Genomic DNA, 15,481 nt, shown 5'->3' with positions numbered 1-15,481 from the left:
GAATTTTAAGCTTTTATTCAGTTCGTGTCAGAAAAAATTTAGATTAAGTTTTATAAACTTGCAGTTAGCAGCTTTTGGAAACTTATTCGTTCTGTGTATTCAGACCAAAGGATGCATCTGTGCTCTGATGCTAACAGAAGCATATTTAAATAGATTTTGTATATATATGAAAAGCATATTAGACTTTACTAATTCAGAATTTATTTTAGTTTGTGTGGTTTTATATTTTGTGAATTAAAAAAAGCAATCCACAGTAGACTTTTAATGTCTGATTATTTCTGAATTGTCTATAATACAGAATTTTTGCTAGTACTGATGGGCTTTGTCCACATTTAATTTGAATTAGTATAAAATTCAGCAACTCCATAGTTTTAAAGACATAGTCATCCATAATGTTTTAACTGTTCTGTGATTTTATTTTTGTTTACTGCAGGATGAAGTACATGAAAGGGATCGATTTAGTGATTTTCTACTTACAAAGTTAAGAGATTTGTTGCAAAAGCACCCAACTTTGAAACTAATTCTGTCTAGTGCAGCCTTGGATGTAAATCTGTTTATAAGATATTTTGGAAGTTGTCCAGTGATATATAGTAAGTTAAATTATCAGATTTATCCCAGCATTTTTATGAAAGAATACTCTTTCGTATGATTATATTTATTGTAGTCAAAATTGGGGAATGCTCTGAAGTAGAAGAGCATCCACTTCTGTTTCGTTTGAGGTACACTTAATTAGTCATCTCAATATTTTCATTGTTTTCCATCTACAATCTTTGCTATTGTATTGCAAGGTAATTCTCCAGTCTTAAAAGGAAATATTTTTATTTAGGCCCTAAATTCTGTCTTGTAGTTTCTGCTTTATTGCTAGACTCTTTGAAAGAGTAGTCTATACTCCCATGTTTATCTCCTATGTACTTCTGAAAATGCTGCCACTTAATGTATGTCCTTGTCCTTTAATCAAAACTGGTTTTGTCACCACTCTTTTAAAAAATTATTCAATTTCTCTTCAAAAATGGAAAAAGTTGTATATGTTCACCTCTATGATATAGTACAAACATATATAGACAAAATATTTATAATTGTCCATTCCTATTTTTATTTCACATACTACTTTCCTGAAATTAGTTTATGTTAAAGCCTAGCATATATTTTTTCTCACCTTGTCCATGCTCATACAACATATGCAAATATATACATACATATCAGATTTTTAGATATTGGTTTTACAAAAATGAGCACTTACATTATTTTGTGGTTTACTTTATTCATATGACAGTATATTATGAACAGTTCAGCAATTCAGTAATTTCAGATATAGTTCATTATTTTAAGCAGTGGTTTTAATATTTTATAATATAAATGTACAATAATTTTTTTAACCATTTCTTTATTTTTGGATATTCAGATTGGTTCTAGATCCTCCCTTACTTCTACCATAAACAGTGTTATAATGAACATCCTTGTACATATATTCTTATTATATAGTGATGCTTTTAATTCTAGAGATAGGTTTCTGAAACTTGGTAAGTAAAAGAGTGTATCCATTTTGAATTTTAATAGATTTTGCCATTTTGCTTATTCAAAAGTCTGAAATGATTCACATTTGTGCAGTGTATAGTGCTGTTCATTGTGTATTCTTACCAGTATATTTTGCCACCGATTTAATTGCTAAGCCTACTGTTAAAATTTTACACAAAAATCTTTCTTAAATTTTCTGCTGTATTTTTCATGGTTGCCCTCCCTCCCCTTCTTGTGAAAAATCTGATCCCATAACTTTTTGACAGCACTGCCTTCTGAGTCTCATTCTGTATTGCAGCCTGTACTTTTGTGGTTGCCTTTGAGGCTTTTCTTTTGCATGGTGCTTAAGTATTAGTATTTTCTAGGTTTATTTTCTTGATCCATCTTTTAAATTCCTTACTCACTTTTCCTTTTTTTCTGTTCTTTGTTTTTCCTCTTCTTTCCTGCCCCATGCTGTACTCTACTAGGTACTGGAGATGCATAGTTAGTTTCCCTGGAAGTTCTCATTCATGCCCTTCCTTGGCTTCTATTTTCTCTTTTATACTGATGACTCCTGAATCTTTATTTCTAATTCAGAATGTTCTCCAGAGCCTTAAAGGAGCTCAATTCTGATATGCCTGAAATGGAATACTTGATATTTCTACAAAATCTACTTCTCTTGCCTTGCATGTTTTGATTCATCATACCACCAGCCTGATCACCTAACTCACAAACCTATAAGTGTTTCTTCTCATAATGTTCTTGGATGATATGGCACAAGAAATTTATATATCTACTAATTGACACCTCATATTTTGACATGTCTAAAAGCTTAGAGATGTCACCAGCTAACCTAGTCCTCTTTCAGCTTTCTTTGTTACCTCATGGAATGACATCATCATCCATCCAGTTTTGTAAGCCAGACATCCAAGAACTATGATCAACTCTTCCTTATCATTCCTCCATATTTAATCTAATGCTGAGTTCTGTGGGTTTTATTTCTTGACTGTGTGGAATCTGTCTTTTTTTCTGTTTTTACCATTACCAATCTCATTCAAGTTATTGTCCTCTTTTACCTAAACTATTGAAATAGCTCTACCTGGTCTGTTCCATCCATTATGCTCTCTTTTAAATCTGTGCAGGTCTATAATGTTGAATTCTCTCCTGAGCTTAACTTTGAAAGACCTTTAACTCAGGATAAAGACCTAACTCTTAACAAGACTTATTTCTGCTGCCTTGTCTTGAACTACAGTTCCCTCTCTACTCCACACTCCTACTATGTTCCAGCTAGCTTGAAACTAGTAGTTTGGCCTTTTAGTTTATTGAAAACATCATACTCTTCCCACCTACCGGGTCTTTGCATGTGGTGTTTTTTTCTTCATTGTATAGCTTAGTTATTTTGTTTACCCTCTTCTTTTGGTCCTCATTTTCCCAGGATGCTTTTCTTGACTCCATAATCCACTCCACCCCCCATATTATACTGTTATGGTATCTTGTGTTTCTTTCTCATAGGACTTTTCTCAACTCTATTTTTATATTTATATTCTAGATTATTGGATTAATGTCTTTCTCCTCAGCTAGCTGACAAACTTCAAGAGGTCAGAGGTAGCTCTGTATTTACTTCCATTTCTATTCCTGGTGCCTGCCATGATGCCAAACACATGATAAGTAGAAACACTGGAAAAATCAAGCAAATGAACAGTTTTCTAAAATAAAGATGAAAATTATATTTAAATGACAATATCATGAGGATCACTTAACCTGTGGAATTGCTTTTGGATTTTACACTCATGTTAATTAATTTGGGATTCTCAAGTTTTTATGTGAATTATCTCTAAGATGCAAATAAACTATTTAAAAAATTTCTATTATTTAGTTCAAGGAAGACCATTTGAAGTAAAAGAAATGTTTCTGGAAGACATTTTAAGAACTACTGGATACACAAACAAAGAAATGTTAAAATACAAAAAGGAAAAACAGCGAGGTAAGCTTTTTTTATCAAACAAGTATCAAAGAAAATTGTCATTCCTATTGACTTTTCCGAATACTCCAGTCTTATACTATGGAGGTACAAGTGTTTCTCCCTCGTGTATAATTATATAATATTATATTAGAATACTATCCCAAGTGTACATTTTACATTCTGGTTTATGTCCAAAAGTTTTAGTCTACAGCAGGGAATTGAACGTGGATGCCAGAATTGAGGAGGTTGTGTACGGTTGTATCCAAAGATTCAACCACTATTTTAAGGAGAGGAGAATATGCTGCCACACATTTGATATGCCACAGCATATCTAATAGGACAAGGGTGGGGAACGAGTGGGAGGGGGTAAGAAGAGTAGCATGTGAGTAATAACGTGCTCATCTTTGATACAAATGTCAAGGTTTTCAAATCTTGATATTGTTATGAATTGCTTCTGTATTTTTATTTTAGCATTCTTTGTCTATTAGTACATCTCTTATCATGACTTACACTATATTTCACATTTTGATTTCAGGTTAGATTCTTTTTGCTTACTTTTAACTACATTATTCATGATGGAAGATTCAGCTTCAAGCTTTGATTCCTTTGTTTTATCTGTATTACCTGGGAGAAATATCTTCTCTTTGGATTTGCGCTTGAAAAAAAGCAATTAGCAATGACTTTTTCATTGTGCAATGCTGAATCACTGATATGTAAATTATAAAACTCCTAAATTTTGAAACTTTTGAAGATTAAAATTGTATATAACTCATATCTCAAACAACTAGTATTGTACCAGAAGTTTAGTAAATGTTTTTCTATACAGTGTTATATGAATATTAGTCATTGATTTAAACAACATTTATTGTATGGCTAAAATACTATTCTTTGAATTATGGACTTAGAAGTAAAATTTTTACTAATGGATGAATAGATGAGATTTTAAGTGGTTTCATGTGTCCTTATAGTTCAGCATAACATTTTATTGACTATTCCTAATTAATACATTTTTAAAATAATTTAAAATAGGCTATCTTTTAAGTATTTTTAATTTCACTTAAGTTTTTAAAACAAATGAATATATTTTAAAAAGCAAAGAATTTATCCACTTATTCTCTTTGGCAATTACTTTAGAAGAGAAACAACAAACCACACTTACAGAATGGTATTCAGCTCAAGAGAATACTTTCAAGCCTGAATCTCAGAGGCAGAGAACTGTTCCAAATGTGACTGAAGAGTATGATTTATTGGATGATGGTGGTGATGCCGTGTTCAGTCAGTTGGTAAGACCTCACTGGTTTTACACTGATATTTTAAGTGAAAATTGTATAATTTAAGGGACATCTCATGAGATTACAATATTTTACTGCATTATTAAAATATAATGCTTATAGTTTATTTTAGGCTACAACACAATTTTTAGAACAACTTTCTAATACTTTTTTTTTGCAAATAATGTAATATCTTTTATTGTTTCATTCTAACTTTATTTCAATATTTTCTCCAAATTTTTGAAGAAAATAGTTATAGATATTATGCATATATATTATTATTGCTTGATGTTTTATCATCTTAAAAATTTAAGAGTCTGTGAGCTAAATACTGTAAGATAAGCCAAATTAGGAGAAAATTGAGAAAAGACTGGTATCAGAGCAAATAATTGATACTGTTTCCACCACCAACCAGCTATGTGACTTTATAAAATCCATTACCCGCTATAGACCAAATCAACTCCTTCTCCTCTCCTTTCCTTTTTTCTGTTTTGCCACAAAATCTTTTACAAATGAAATATTTCATGGAAGTCCTGCCAGCTCATCCATCACTCTCACTCTCAAACTCAGGTGGGGCCTCTACTTCTTTGGGTTCCAAGCAGTCTGTTTGGAAACTGGAAGTAGTTGGTTTCCTAGGATGCTTCTGGTCTTGGATTGTGGTTTGGAATTTTTTTAAAAGGCATTGCGATTAGTATGATGCAGAATATGGGTGGGACTACACATTGTTTAGAAAAAGAATTTAACTGTTTTGAGCCTTAGATAGTATATAATACAGATATATACTTTCTAAGTTTTAAAAAATACTTTAGAGCATGTTTAAAATTGTTATTTAGTATAGGGAACATCCATTTGGTTCAATGAACAGCATTTTGTTTATTAAATTAGTTGTTCTAAAGCCTGGCTACACATTAGCATCACCTAAGGAACTTTTAAAGCCCTAAGGAATCTGGCCTCCATCACCATTGCTCTGGATTAGAATCTGGCATCAATGTAGAAAATGTTGGACCATCCAGGTGATGGTCCTACTGATGTTCAGTTGGGAGAGAGAATTACCACATTTAGCAACATCCTATCAGAGGCATACTTAATTAATTTTTTGACTGGATCATACTCCTTTGTTGACAACCATTCTTATTCTCAGATAAAAAGTGAATGTAAGAACAAGATGTAGAATTGTGAGTTACAATATTTATGATGAGATGAGAAACTTTTATGTCAAAGCCTATGCTATAGTATTGTAAGATTAATAGTTCTTATGACCATCATGGTCATCTCACATTCTTTGTAAGCAAAGGTTAAACTAGGTAATTTATAATCTTTGCTTTTTTTTTTAAAGACAGAAAAAGATGTGAATTGCCTTGAACCATGGTTAATAAAGGAAATGGATGCTTGTCTTTCTGACATATGGCTGCATAAAGATGTTGATGCCTTTGCTCAGGTTTTTCACCTTATTTTAACTGAAAATGTTAGTGGTAAGTGTAATTTATTAAAAATATTTTTCATTACTCTTACAGTTATTTATGCTAGAAATTTAGTTTAATTCAAAATGTGTGTACTGTATTTTTTTATTCAAACCAATAATTTGATCTTTTGGAGTACTTATTTCAAATGCACAAATCAGGATCTTCTTATTAGCATAATATAATAAATAAATGTTGTGTTAAATCAGAGATTTTAGCCAAGCTATATCCAGAATTGTTTTATGGGGTCTGTGACTATATGACAATTGTGTGCAAAAATATTTTTACATATATGTATTGTGCATATAAATATATCCTCCCCCAAGGGAATATTTTGGATTTTCAAAGAGACTTGTGATTTCAGAAAAAGAAAAACACAAGTTAACTTTGTTCTAGATTTTTCACTTATTGAATTGGAGACTTTTAGCATACTTTCAGTTATATAGGTCAAGTTCTAATTCACATGAATATGCTTTATGTCATGTGACATGATTTCACTACTGGGATATCCTGATGTTGTTAGTTGATTATAATGGATATTGACAATGAGAAGTGAGTTTCAGAATCCTGAAGGCTTCTAGGCAAAAGGCAGAATAAAAGATAATAGAAAGTCAGTGCTGGAAAGGATTTAGATGTCAAGTAGTTTATCCCCTCATCTAAACTTCTCACCATTATTATTACAGTAATTATTATTGAACTCCCTTCTTAAAACATTTTCTTTAATTAACTTCTGATGTTCCATACTTGATATATTTTCTTTTCATCTTCCTAGCTGAAACTTCTTGATTCCCTTGGTAGAATTTTCCTTTTTCCTGACCTCTAAATATGGAATGTTGCAAGTCTCTATCCTTAGACCTTACTTCTACTTAACACTGACTCACTTTGTGGCTCTTATGTAGTCATAGCTTTATATATTTATTTAAAATGACTCCTAATTTTACATCTCCATTTCTGACCTCTCCCTGACGTCAATATACCTGATCACTTGACATCTCTCGTTGGATGTCTGTTAGGGGAATAAAACTGGATATGCCTCAAACAACTTTTGATTCTCTCCTTATCCATTTCCCTCACAACCTGCTCTTTCCTTAGTGTTTCCTTAGTGATCACAGTCAATTGCAGACCTTTTTAAAAATGTATATACTTGGCTATCTCAGACCTCCTGAATTTGAATCTAGGGTACTGTTATTTACCTAGTTGCTCAGGCAACAAAACATAAAATCATTCTTGACTTTGCTCTCACACCCCACATGTAATCTATTAGCAAATTCTGTTAATTTTACTTTCTAAATAAATCCTGAATCTGACTATATTTCACTTCTCTTACTGCTGCCATCCTAGTCCAAGCCAACATTTCTCTCCTGGACTTTTGCAGTCACCTATTAACTGCTTTTATTCTTATGTTCTCCATAGAATAATCAGAGTGATCATTTCAAAAAGGAAATTAGATCATGCTACTTCTTTGCTCTGGTCTCCCAAGACTTTAAATTATACTTTGAATTAAAATCAAAGTCCTTTTCCTGAGTTGTTCTCTATCTGTCTTTTAAATCTATTTTCTACTACTCTTTTTACTTGTTTACTGTGCGTTAGCCACCCTTACTTTCTTGCTGTTCTTCATATGTGCTGGCACTTTCTCATATTTGGGCCTTTGGTTTGTTGTTTTTCTGTGCCTGTAATGCTGTCCCCAGATAATGCATATGGCCCAGTGCCTATTTCATTTAGGTCTCTACTTAGATATTGCCTTCTCAGAGAGGCCTTTTTTGATCATTTTACTAAAACCGTAACCTCTCTCTATTTCTCCTTACCCTGCTTTATTATTTATTGTATGGTGGACCCTCGAACAATACAAGCTCAGGAGCATGGACTCCCTACTCAGTTGAAAATTTGTACATAACTTTTGACTCTCCAAAACCTAACTACTGTTCCTTGGTATATTGGGGAATTGGTTCCATGACTCCCTCAGAGACCAAAATTTACATATACTTAAGTCCCTTATATTAAATGGTATAGAACAATGTATATAGTCAGCCTTATGCATCTATGGATTTTTAACCATCGATTGGATATACTGCTTGAATAAGTACTCAATAAATATTTGTTGAATAATAATATAACTTTTAAGTATCTTACTAAATGATAATCTATTTGAATATGTTTAGTGATAGGAATTTATCTACATTTTTTGACATTTTTTTCAAATTTGGTTTAATTGTTAATATAGTAAAAATATGTTTTGAAGAGAAATCTACCTGTATAGCTTTTATGTTTTTCTGCTTCTAGGGAGATAATGAAGAGATATAGTATCTATTTATGCTTGACAGACCTTTGGGTATAGGAAGATATTCTTTCTTCTTTTTTTTGTTTTTCTGGGCTGACTATACCTATAACTTCAACTATTCCTCTTTAACATAATATGATATCTAGTTCTTTCCTGTCCTTGTCCACCTTCTCTGGTTATGTTCTAATTTGACCCTTTTAAAAGCATAGTGTCTGATCCTGAGTGTTAATCTCTTAGTTACCAGCTTTGAGTAGAGTAGGTCTATCGGCCTAAAAACCTCTACTCTTTACTCATGTTAATTCAGTCTATGGTTAGTGTAACTCTTTGTCAACCACATTGTCTTACTATTCAATTATCTTTAAAACTCTGGTTCTTTTTTTATGCATGTGATTAATCCCCCTATCTTTTACTTCTTGTTTTGAATATTTTGAGCTTAAGAGATTCTATTTATTCCTTTTAAACTTCATCTTTTAGATTTGGCACATCGTTTTTGCTTAACAACTATTTTAAAAATTTTAATTGTTATCTGGTGTATTAATAATCTTTCTTAGTGTATTAACTCGAGGGGCCTGGGTCAATGATCAAACATTGTGTACGCTACAAGAGGCTTTAAGTCAACACATGGGTGTGGTTGTTCAAGTGGTTATAATTTCACACATCTACTAATCACAAACCTCTTAAGAAAGAAATGAAGATCTTTTGGCATTTTGTGTTCTTTGTGAATGTATTTTGGATCCTGTTGGTCTTTTTCTCAGCTTATCATTCATTAAAGAAAAAAACTATTTTGAAAAGTAATTTTTTATATTAGGAAATGTGGACATTCGTTTATCTCTAGTTTTTTGTCAGTCTTTTTTTCCTCCATTATTTCTAAAATACTTACTCTAAATGGTTTAGCAATCATACCTGAAAGTTAGAGAATTTAAACCTTGAGACATATTGCTATAAAATATTTATGAAGCATTTTAAAGTATTTATATATTATCTTTGACCCTTTTCCTAGACATTTCTTTAGTGATAGCACTAGACTATTACTTTGATGATAGTCATCTTCTGGACCCAGCTCCCACTTCTTTTTAGGTTTATTGGGCATATTATTCATCCAGAGCATAGTATTCTAATATCTTAAGCCTTGTGAAGTAAACTAAAATATTATGGTAGCTCTGTGAGCAGCTATTTACTTCTCATATTTTTATTTCTCTTCTAAAATCTCAAATCTTAATTAGCTTCAGAGTTGAAAATATTTCTTGCAATTCAGGAAACCTTGGGCTTCATTGGGTTTTCGTTTGTTTGTTTTTTGTTTTTTTTGTTTTTTGTTTTATGCCATCAGTTTCTTTATGTGATCCTGTGGAAAAAGCTAATAATTAGCTGGTTTAGTAAGACTAGGCATTCTCTGTCACGCTTACTATCCTAGTCATCTATTGCTGCATAACAAATGGTTCCCAAACTTAGCAACCTAAAACACTTTTTTAATAACAGAATTTCTGAGAGTCAAGAATCTGGGAGTGGTTCTGGCTTCTCCCAGGGTGAGTGATTCAAAAGAAGGAGAAAAAGCAAGCAGGACGCTATAGGTACTTTTATGACCTAGTCTCCAAAGTTTCACACCATCATTTCCACTTTATTCTGTTAGAGAGAGTCACTAAGTCCAGCTCACATTCAAGAAGGGAATTAGGCTCCACCTCTTGAAGGGAAGAGTATTAAAGAATTTTTGGACATTTTAAACACACACATATTCATACCTCTCTGCTCAAATTAGACCCATTTTGGTTCTGTTCTTCACGGCTATTAATTGGATATTTAAAGTAATAATTCTCATATAATGAGTACATATAATTTTTGTAAACTCCTTTAAAAATGCTTGTGCCTGGCCTACTGAATTTGAATCTAAGAGTAAGGCATAGCTAACTCTATTTTGAGAAATAAAATGCCCGAAGCAGATCTCTTATAAGTTCCCCTCCCCACCACTGATTTATATTAGTAATGGATACCATATTTTAGAGTGTTATTAAATAATGAAGATAATGGATATATATGGAAAATTAAAAATTTATTTTTGTAATTATCTTAAATTTTACTACACAGGTTTTTTCAGTGGTGATTTCCTTTTGCAATGACCAATTTTGTAATTTAAGCAAATTAGTGTAAGCAATTATAATATAAATCATTCCTTGAGAAATATATTCTAGGAAGAAATTTAAATTCAATAGAATTTTATTTTTCTCAAGGAGGGGTTTTATGAGAAGTAAACTTTTTGCCAGTGTTATTCCCATTTAGAATCTTAGAAGATAATACCCTGGAATGGTGGGGGAATAAAATCAAAACAAACGAACAACAAAAAATGGTTTTAACCTTTGCGTTACCAGCTGCCGATGAAAATTAACTTATAAATTATTTAATTATATCATTTTATTTGATGATCAAGGTGATATCTACATTTAGGAAGATTAAAGGTTCTGCGAATTAGCAGCTTTCCTTTTATGTTTTATGTTGGTGAGCTTAAGACAGTTTAATAACTATCTTTCCTTCTCCAACCTTTCTGATAGTTCCTATTTCATCCTGTTTATGCTAGGACAGGAGTCCCCAACACTTTTGGCACCAGGGACTGGTGCTCCTATGAGAATCTAATGCCTGATGATCTGAGGCGGGGCTTAGGCAGTGATGCAAAAGGCAGGGGCTGGGGAGCGATGCAAATACAAATGAAGCTTCACTTGCTTGCTCACTGCTCACCTCCTGCTGTGCAGCCTGGTTCTTAACAGACCATAGACTAGTACCAGTCTGTGGCCCAGGGATTGGGGACCCTGTACTAGGGCATATCAGTAACAGATCTCTTTGGGCAATATGAGTTAATGATTATGTAATGCTGAAGGAGCAAGTCCCAGGTTAGTTTTCCTGGTACTCTATTTTTTTCATTTAAATTAAAAAAGATTTAAATGATTTAAAGTAATTTGGAGCTTTAACATATATTTTCCTTATTTTAGTTGATTACAGACATAGTGAAACCAGTGCAACAGCTTTGATGGTTGCTGCAGGACGAGGTTTTTCAAGTCAAGTAGAGCAGTTAATTAGTATGGGAGCTGATGTCCATAGCAAAGCATCAAATGGCTGGTAATTTTAAACTGCACCATTCTTTGTATAACTACACATATCTTTTCTGATTTCTTATATTTGTCTTTATATTGAAAGCTATTATGTAATAATTGCTAGTACATCTCTTCCTGGTGAATGAGTCATTTTGATTGAGTACTACTAGTTTTATAATTTTGAGAACATTATTTCTCTGTCTTAATTTGATGTTTGGATTTTGGCAGGATGGCTTTAGATTGGGCTAAACACTTTGGGCAGACTGAAATTGTAGATCTTCTGGAATCTTACAGGTAAAACTTTATACTATATTTAACTAATCCTAAATCCCTTTTTATAAAGCTTAGCCATATAAATCATAGAATATGACAAATGTAGGCTATTTACAGTCTCTTATCCGGTCCAGAGATTTTTCTTTTTGTAATTCTAAATAATTTTTCTGAATTTTTTGTAGATTGCTAATAAAATCCACTGTTATAATATTTATCTTATTTTTTATTTTATATTGAAAATGCAGAAGGGGAATTTCCAGTTAAACATGGTAGATAGAAACACATGTATCTACCTCTGCATTTCCCCCAAACATTCCTAAAATGGTAAGGAAGGAGTATAAAATGTGTAAACTAACAAAGTTGTTTGGCAGATCCAAATACTAATTCTGGGATGGTGGATTATATTGTCATTTCAATAATAGCACTCAGAACTTGCAATCTTTTTAGTGCTAACACTTTGAATATTCTAGTCATTCGTATGGTGTTAGATATAGCTCACTAGACATTACAGATTACCAGGTAAAACAAATATCTGGATAACATTTTAGTTATCCTGGCTAACTGGGTTACTTTTTATTTCACAGATCATGATATTATTGATTATAGATTTCAAATATTTAAAATTAAATTTATTATGTTTGCTGGACAATTGCTAATATCTAAAGTTTATAGCTTAAAACAAAGAACATAATACCCTCTTCATTTTTACCTGTTAAAAGTAAGAAAAAAACTTAGAATGATTTAAAATGCATCTTAAAACTTAACTACTGCAATTATAAAGTTGCATAAGTTTAATATTTTCTCTATTGAAAGTAGTGTTATATTTATCTTTCTCCTAAAAGAGAGATTATGTTAAATTGAACTTCCTTGAAATTTTATTGATAATTACTAGTGATGGAAGTAATTTATATTTTTACATACATGATAAAGAAGCAAGTCATTCATTTCAGTAATTTCTGCTGATTCTGGTTTTTGAAAAATAACATAACATGCTTTTAGTAATAGGGTTACTAAATTAAGAGTCGTATTAAGTTGGTACCTATAGAATTTTTTTTAAATGTAGACTTTTCTTCAGAGTATTGTTTATAATAGTGAAGAATGAGAACCTAATAGGGAAGTATACATGATGACTGGAAGTTTGAGTTTTTAAATTTTTATCAAGATAAAATTTACATACTCTCTATTCCACCCATTTAACTGTATGTTTCAGTGGTTTTCAGTATGTTCACAGTGTTATACAATCATCACCATAATCAATTTTGAGAACATATTTATGATCCCAAGAGGAAACCTGTACTCTTTAGCCACTTCTCATTTTTTTTAACTCTCCCAGCCCTAGGCAATCACTAATCTACTTCCTGTTTCTATAGATTTGTCTATTCTGGACATTTCATATAATTGGAATTATATAATATGTGGTCTTTTGTGATTGGCTCTCTCACCTAGCATAATGTTTTCAAGGTTGATCAATATTGTAGCATCCTTTTTCTGACTAATATTCTGTTCTATGGATAGGCTACATTTGTCACCCATTCATCAATTGATGAGAATTTTCATTTCCATTTTTTTGATTGTTATGAATAACAGTGGTATGAACATTTATATGCCAATTTTTATGTGGACATATATGTTTGTTTTTTTTGTATATATAACTTAGAGTAGAATTGCTGTGGCATATGATGGTAACACTATGTTTAACATTTTGAGGAAGTCGCATTGTTTTCCTAAGTGGCTGTACTATTTTACATTCCCAATAGCAATGTAAGATATTAGTTGATATCTGTTCCAATTCTCCACACCCTCTCTAACACTTATTATTATCCGTCTTTTTGATTATAGTCATCCTAATGTGTATGAAGTGGTATTTTGTTGTGGTTTTGATTTTCATTTCTCTATGACAAAATGTTGAGCAGTTTTTCATGTGCTTATTGGCCATTTGTGTATTTTCTTTGGAGAAATGTCTTCAGATTGTGTTTTTTAAAAAGCACTTATTGCCAAGTTTTACTTTTGAATAATGTATTTGATACCAAAAAATGAATATATTATAGCTAAAACATTAAGTATCACTTGCCCTCATTAGTATATACTGAAGATTTGAAGGACATAATAGAGCTCATTGGGCCTTAAAGGGTTATCTTTTTAATGAAAATGACTTGGTCTTTTTTTTTTTTTTTTTTTTAGTGCTTCATTGGAGTTTGGAAATCTAGATGAAAGTTCTCTGGTTCAAACAAATGGAAGTGACCTCAGTGCGGAAGACAGAGAACTCCTGAAAGCTTATCATCATAGTTTTGATGATGAAAAAGTAGACTTGGATTTGATCATGCATCTTCTATATAATATCTGCCATAATTGTGATGCTGGTAAATGAGTATTGTCTAAGAGACCAGGAACAACAATGTATACTTTGATTTAAAAATTAATATTCTGTGTATACAAATTTTTATTTAATTCCCTTGATAATAATACATAATCTCTTAAGTGTCATCTTATTTATAAGTATTATAGTTTATCAGTCCTTGAAAACATGTTGTAGAGTTCATTATAGCTAATTCTGTTGATTAGTTCTAGTTTTACAAGGAGATTTAATATTAAAGGAAATCATTCTTCTCCCAGGTGCAATATTAATTTTCCTACCTGGATATGATGAAATTGTTGGATTGAGAGATCGCATCCTATTTGATGACAAGCGGTTTGCTGACAATACACATAGGTAAAAGCTAAAGCTTTATATTGTTTCTTTAAATAAAAGATAGGTACCATTGTATATTTTTTCTTTCAATTGTCAACAGATATCAAGTCTTTATGCTTCATTCAAATATGCAAACATCTGATCAAAAGAAAGTATTAAAAAACCCACCTGCAGGTGTTCGAAAAATAGTAAGCTTCATAAAATCTTTTTTCCATTTTTGTTAGTCATTGGCTCTGTTTTCATATTAAGTGTACCATGACATCTCATTGCAGATCCTTTCTACCAATATTGCTGAAACCAGCATCACAGTCAATGATGTTGTCTTTGTTATTGATTCTGGTAAGGTGAAAGAGGTATGTATGTATGGATAAGTTGTATTTTCAACTCAAATGAGGAAGGTTATGTTCCATTCAAATAAATGCTTTTATAAGCAGAATTCACGTTAGTGGGAAAATTTCTGTTCTAGATAAATCGAACATTGTAAATGTTGATTTCACTAAAGTAAATGTTCTATCTTAAACAATTCAGTATCTAGGATCTATCTTGTTATTTTAACAAATTATACAAAAAAAAATAGATTTTTCTCACCAAATACTGGGAAGAAAGTGAAGGTTTTGTCTAGTTAACAGTGAAAATTTTGTCAAACAGTATAGGAATTTGATTAAATATTTTTTGTTTTTTCTCCTACATATGGGAATGCCCATGTTCTTGTCCATTGTTATGTCTTCAGTGCTCTTCATATAGTATGTATTCAAAATATATTTAATGCTGAGATAAAGTAAACAAAATCATGGACCCATCACCTGCTTTTATAAAAATAAATTTCATTGGAACACTGCTGTCTATTCTTTTACTTGTTTATGGCTGCTTTCACACTGCAATGGCAGATTTGAGTAATTGCATCAGAGACCCTCTGCAAAGGTTAGAATATTTATTATCAGCCCCCGATATTAACAAAAGGCAGCATTTTTTCCTT

At 31.7% G+C, this 15,481-nt stretch overlaps 1 protein-coding gene across 6 annotated transcripts in view; it reads left to right on the top strand.

The window, feature by feature from the left end:
* The window catches only part of YTHDC2 (YTH domain containing 2), a 75,853-nt gene that overhangs the window by 35,213 nt on the left and 25,159 nt on the right, over window positions 1-15,481 (top strand). For all 6 annotated transcript variants that reach the window (XM_036225263.1, XM_036225262.1, XM_036225264.1 and 3 more), the window contains 10 exons: window positions 434-590; window positions 3,371-3,478; window positions 4,592-4,740; window positions 6,065-6,200; window positions 11,442-11,568; window positions 11,772-11,837; window positions 13,998-14,176; window positions 14,430-14,526; window positions 14,606-14,693; window positions 14,778-14,858. In XM_036225263.1, the coding sequence (XP_036081156.1) occupies window positions 434-590; window positions 3,371-3,478; window positions 4,592-4,740; window positions 6,065-6,200; window positions 11,442-11,568; window positions 11,772-11,837; window positions 13,998-14,176; window positions 14,430-14,526; window positions 14,606-14,693; window positions 14,778-14,858 (1,188 nt within the window). The remainder of the gene's footprint in view (window positions 1-433; window positions 591-3,370; window positions 3,479-4,591; window positions 4,741-6,064; window positions 6,201-11,441; window positions 11,569-11,771; window positions 11,838-13,997; window positions 14,177-14,429; window positions 14,527-14,605; window positions 14,694-14,777; window positions 14,859-15,481) is intronic.

This window comes from Rousettus aegyptiacus, unplaced genomic scaffold (genome assembly GCF_014176215.1).
Source record: "Rousettus aegyptiacus isolate mRouAeg1 unplaced genomic scaffold, mRouAeg1.p scaffold_m13_p_8, whole genome shotgun sequence".
Lineage (NCBI taxonomy): Eukaryota > Metazoa > Chordata > Mammalia > Chiroptera > Pteropodidae > Rousettus > Rousettus aegyptiacus.
The sequence above is the reverse complement of the archived record's forward strand: the minus strand, read 5'-3'. Positions and strand labels throughout refer to the sequence as shown.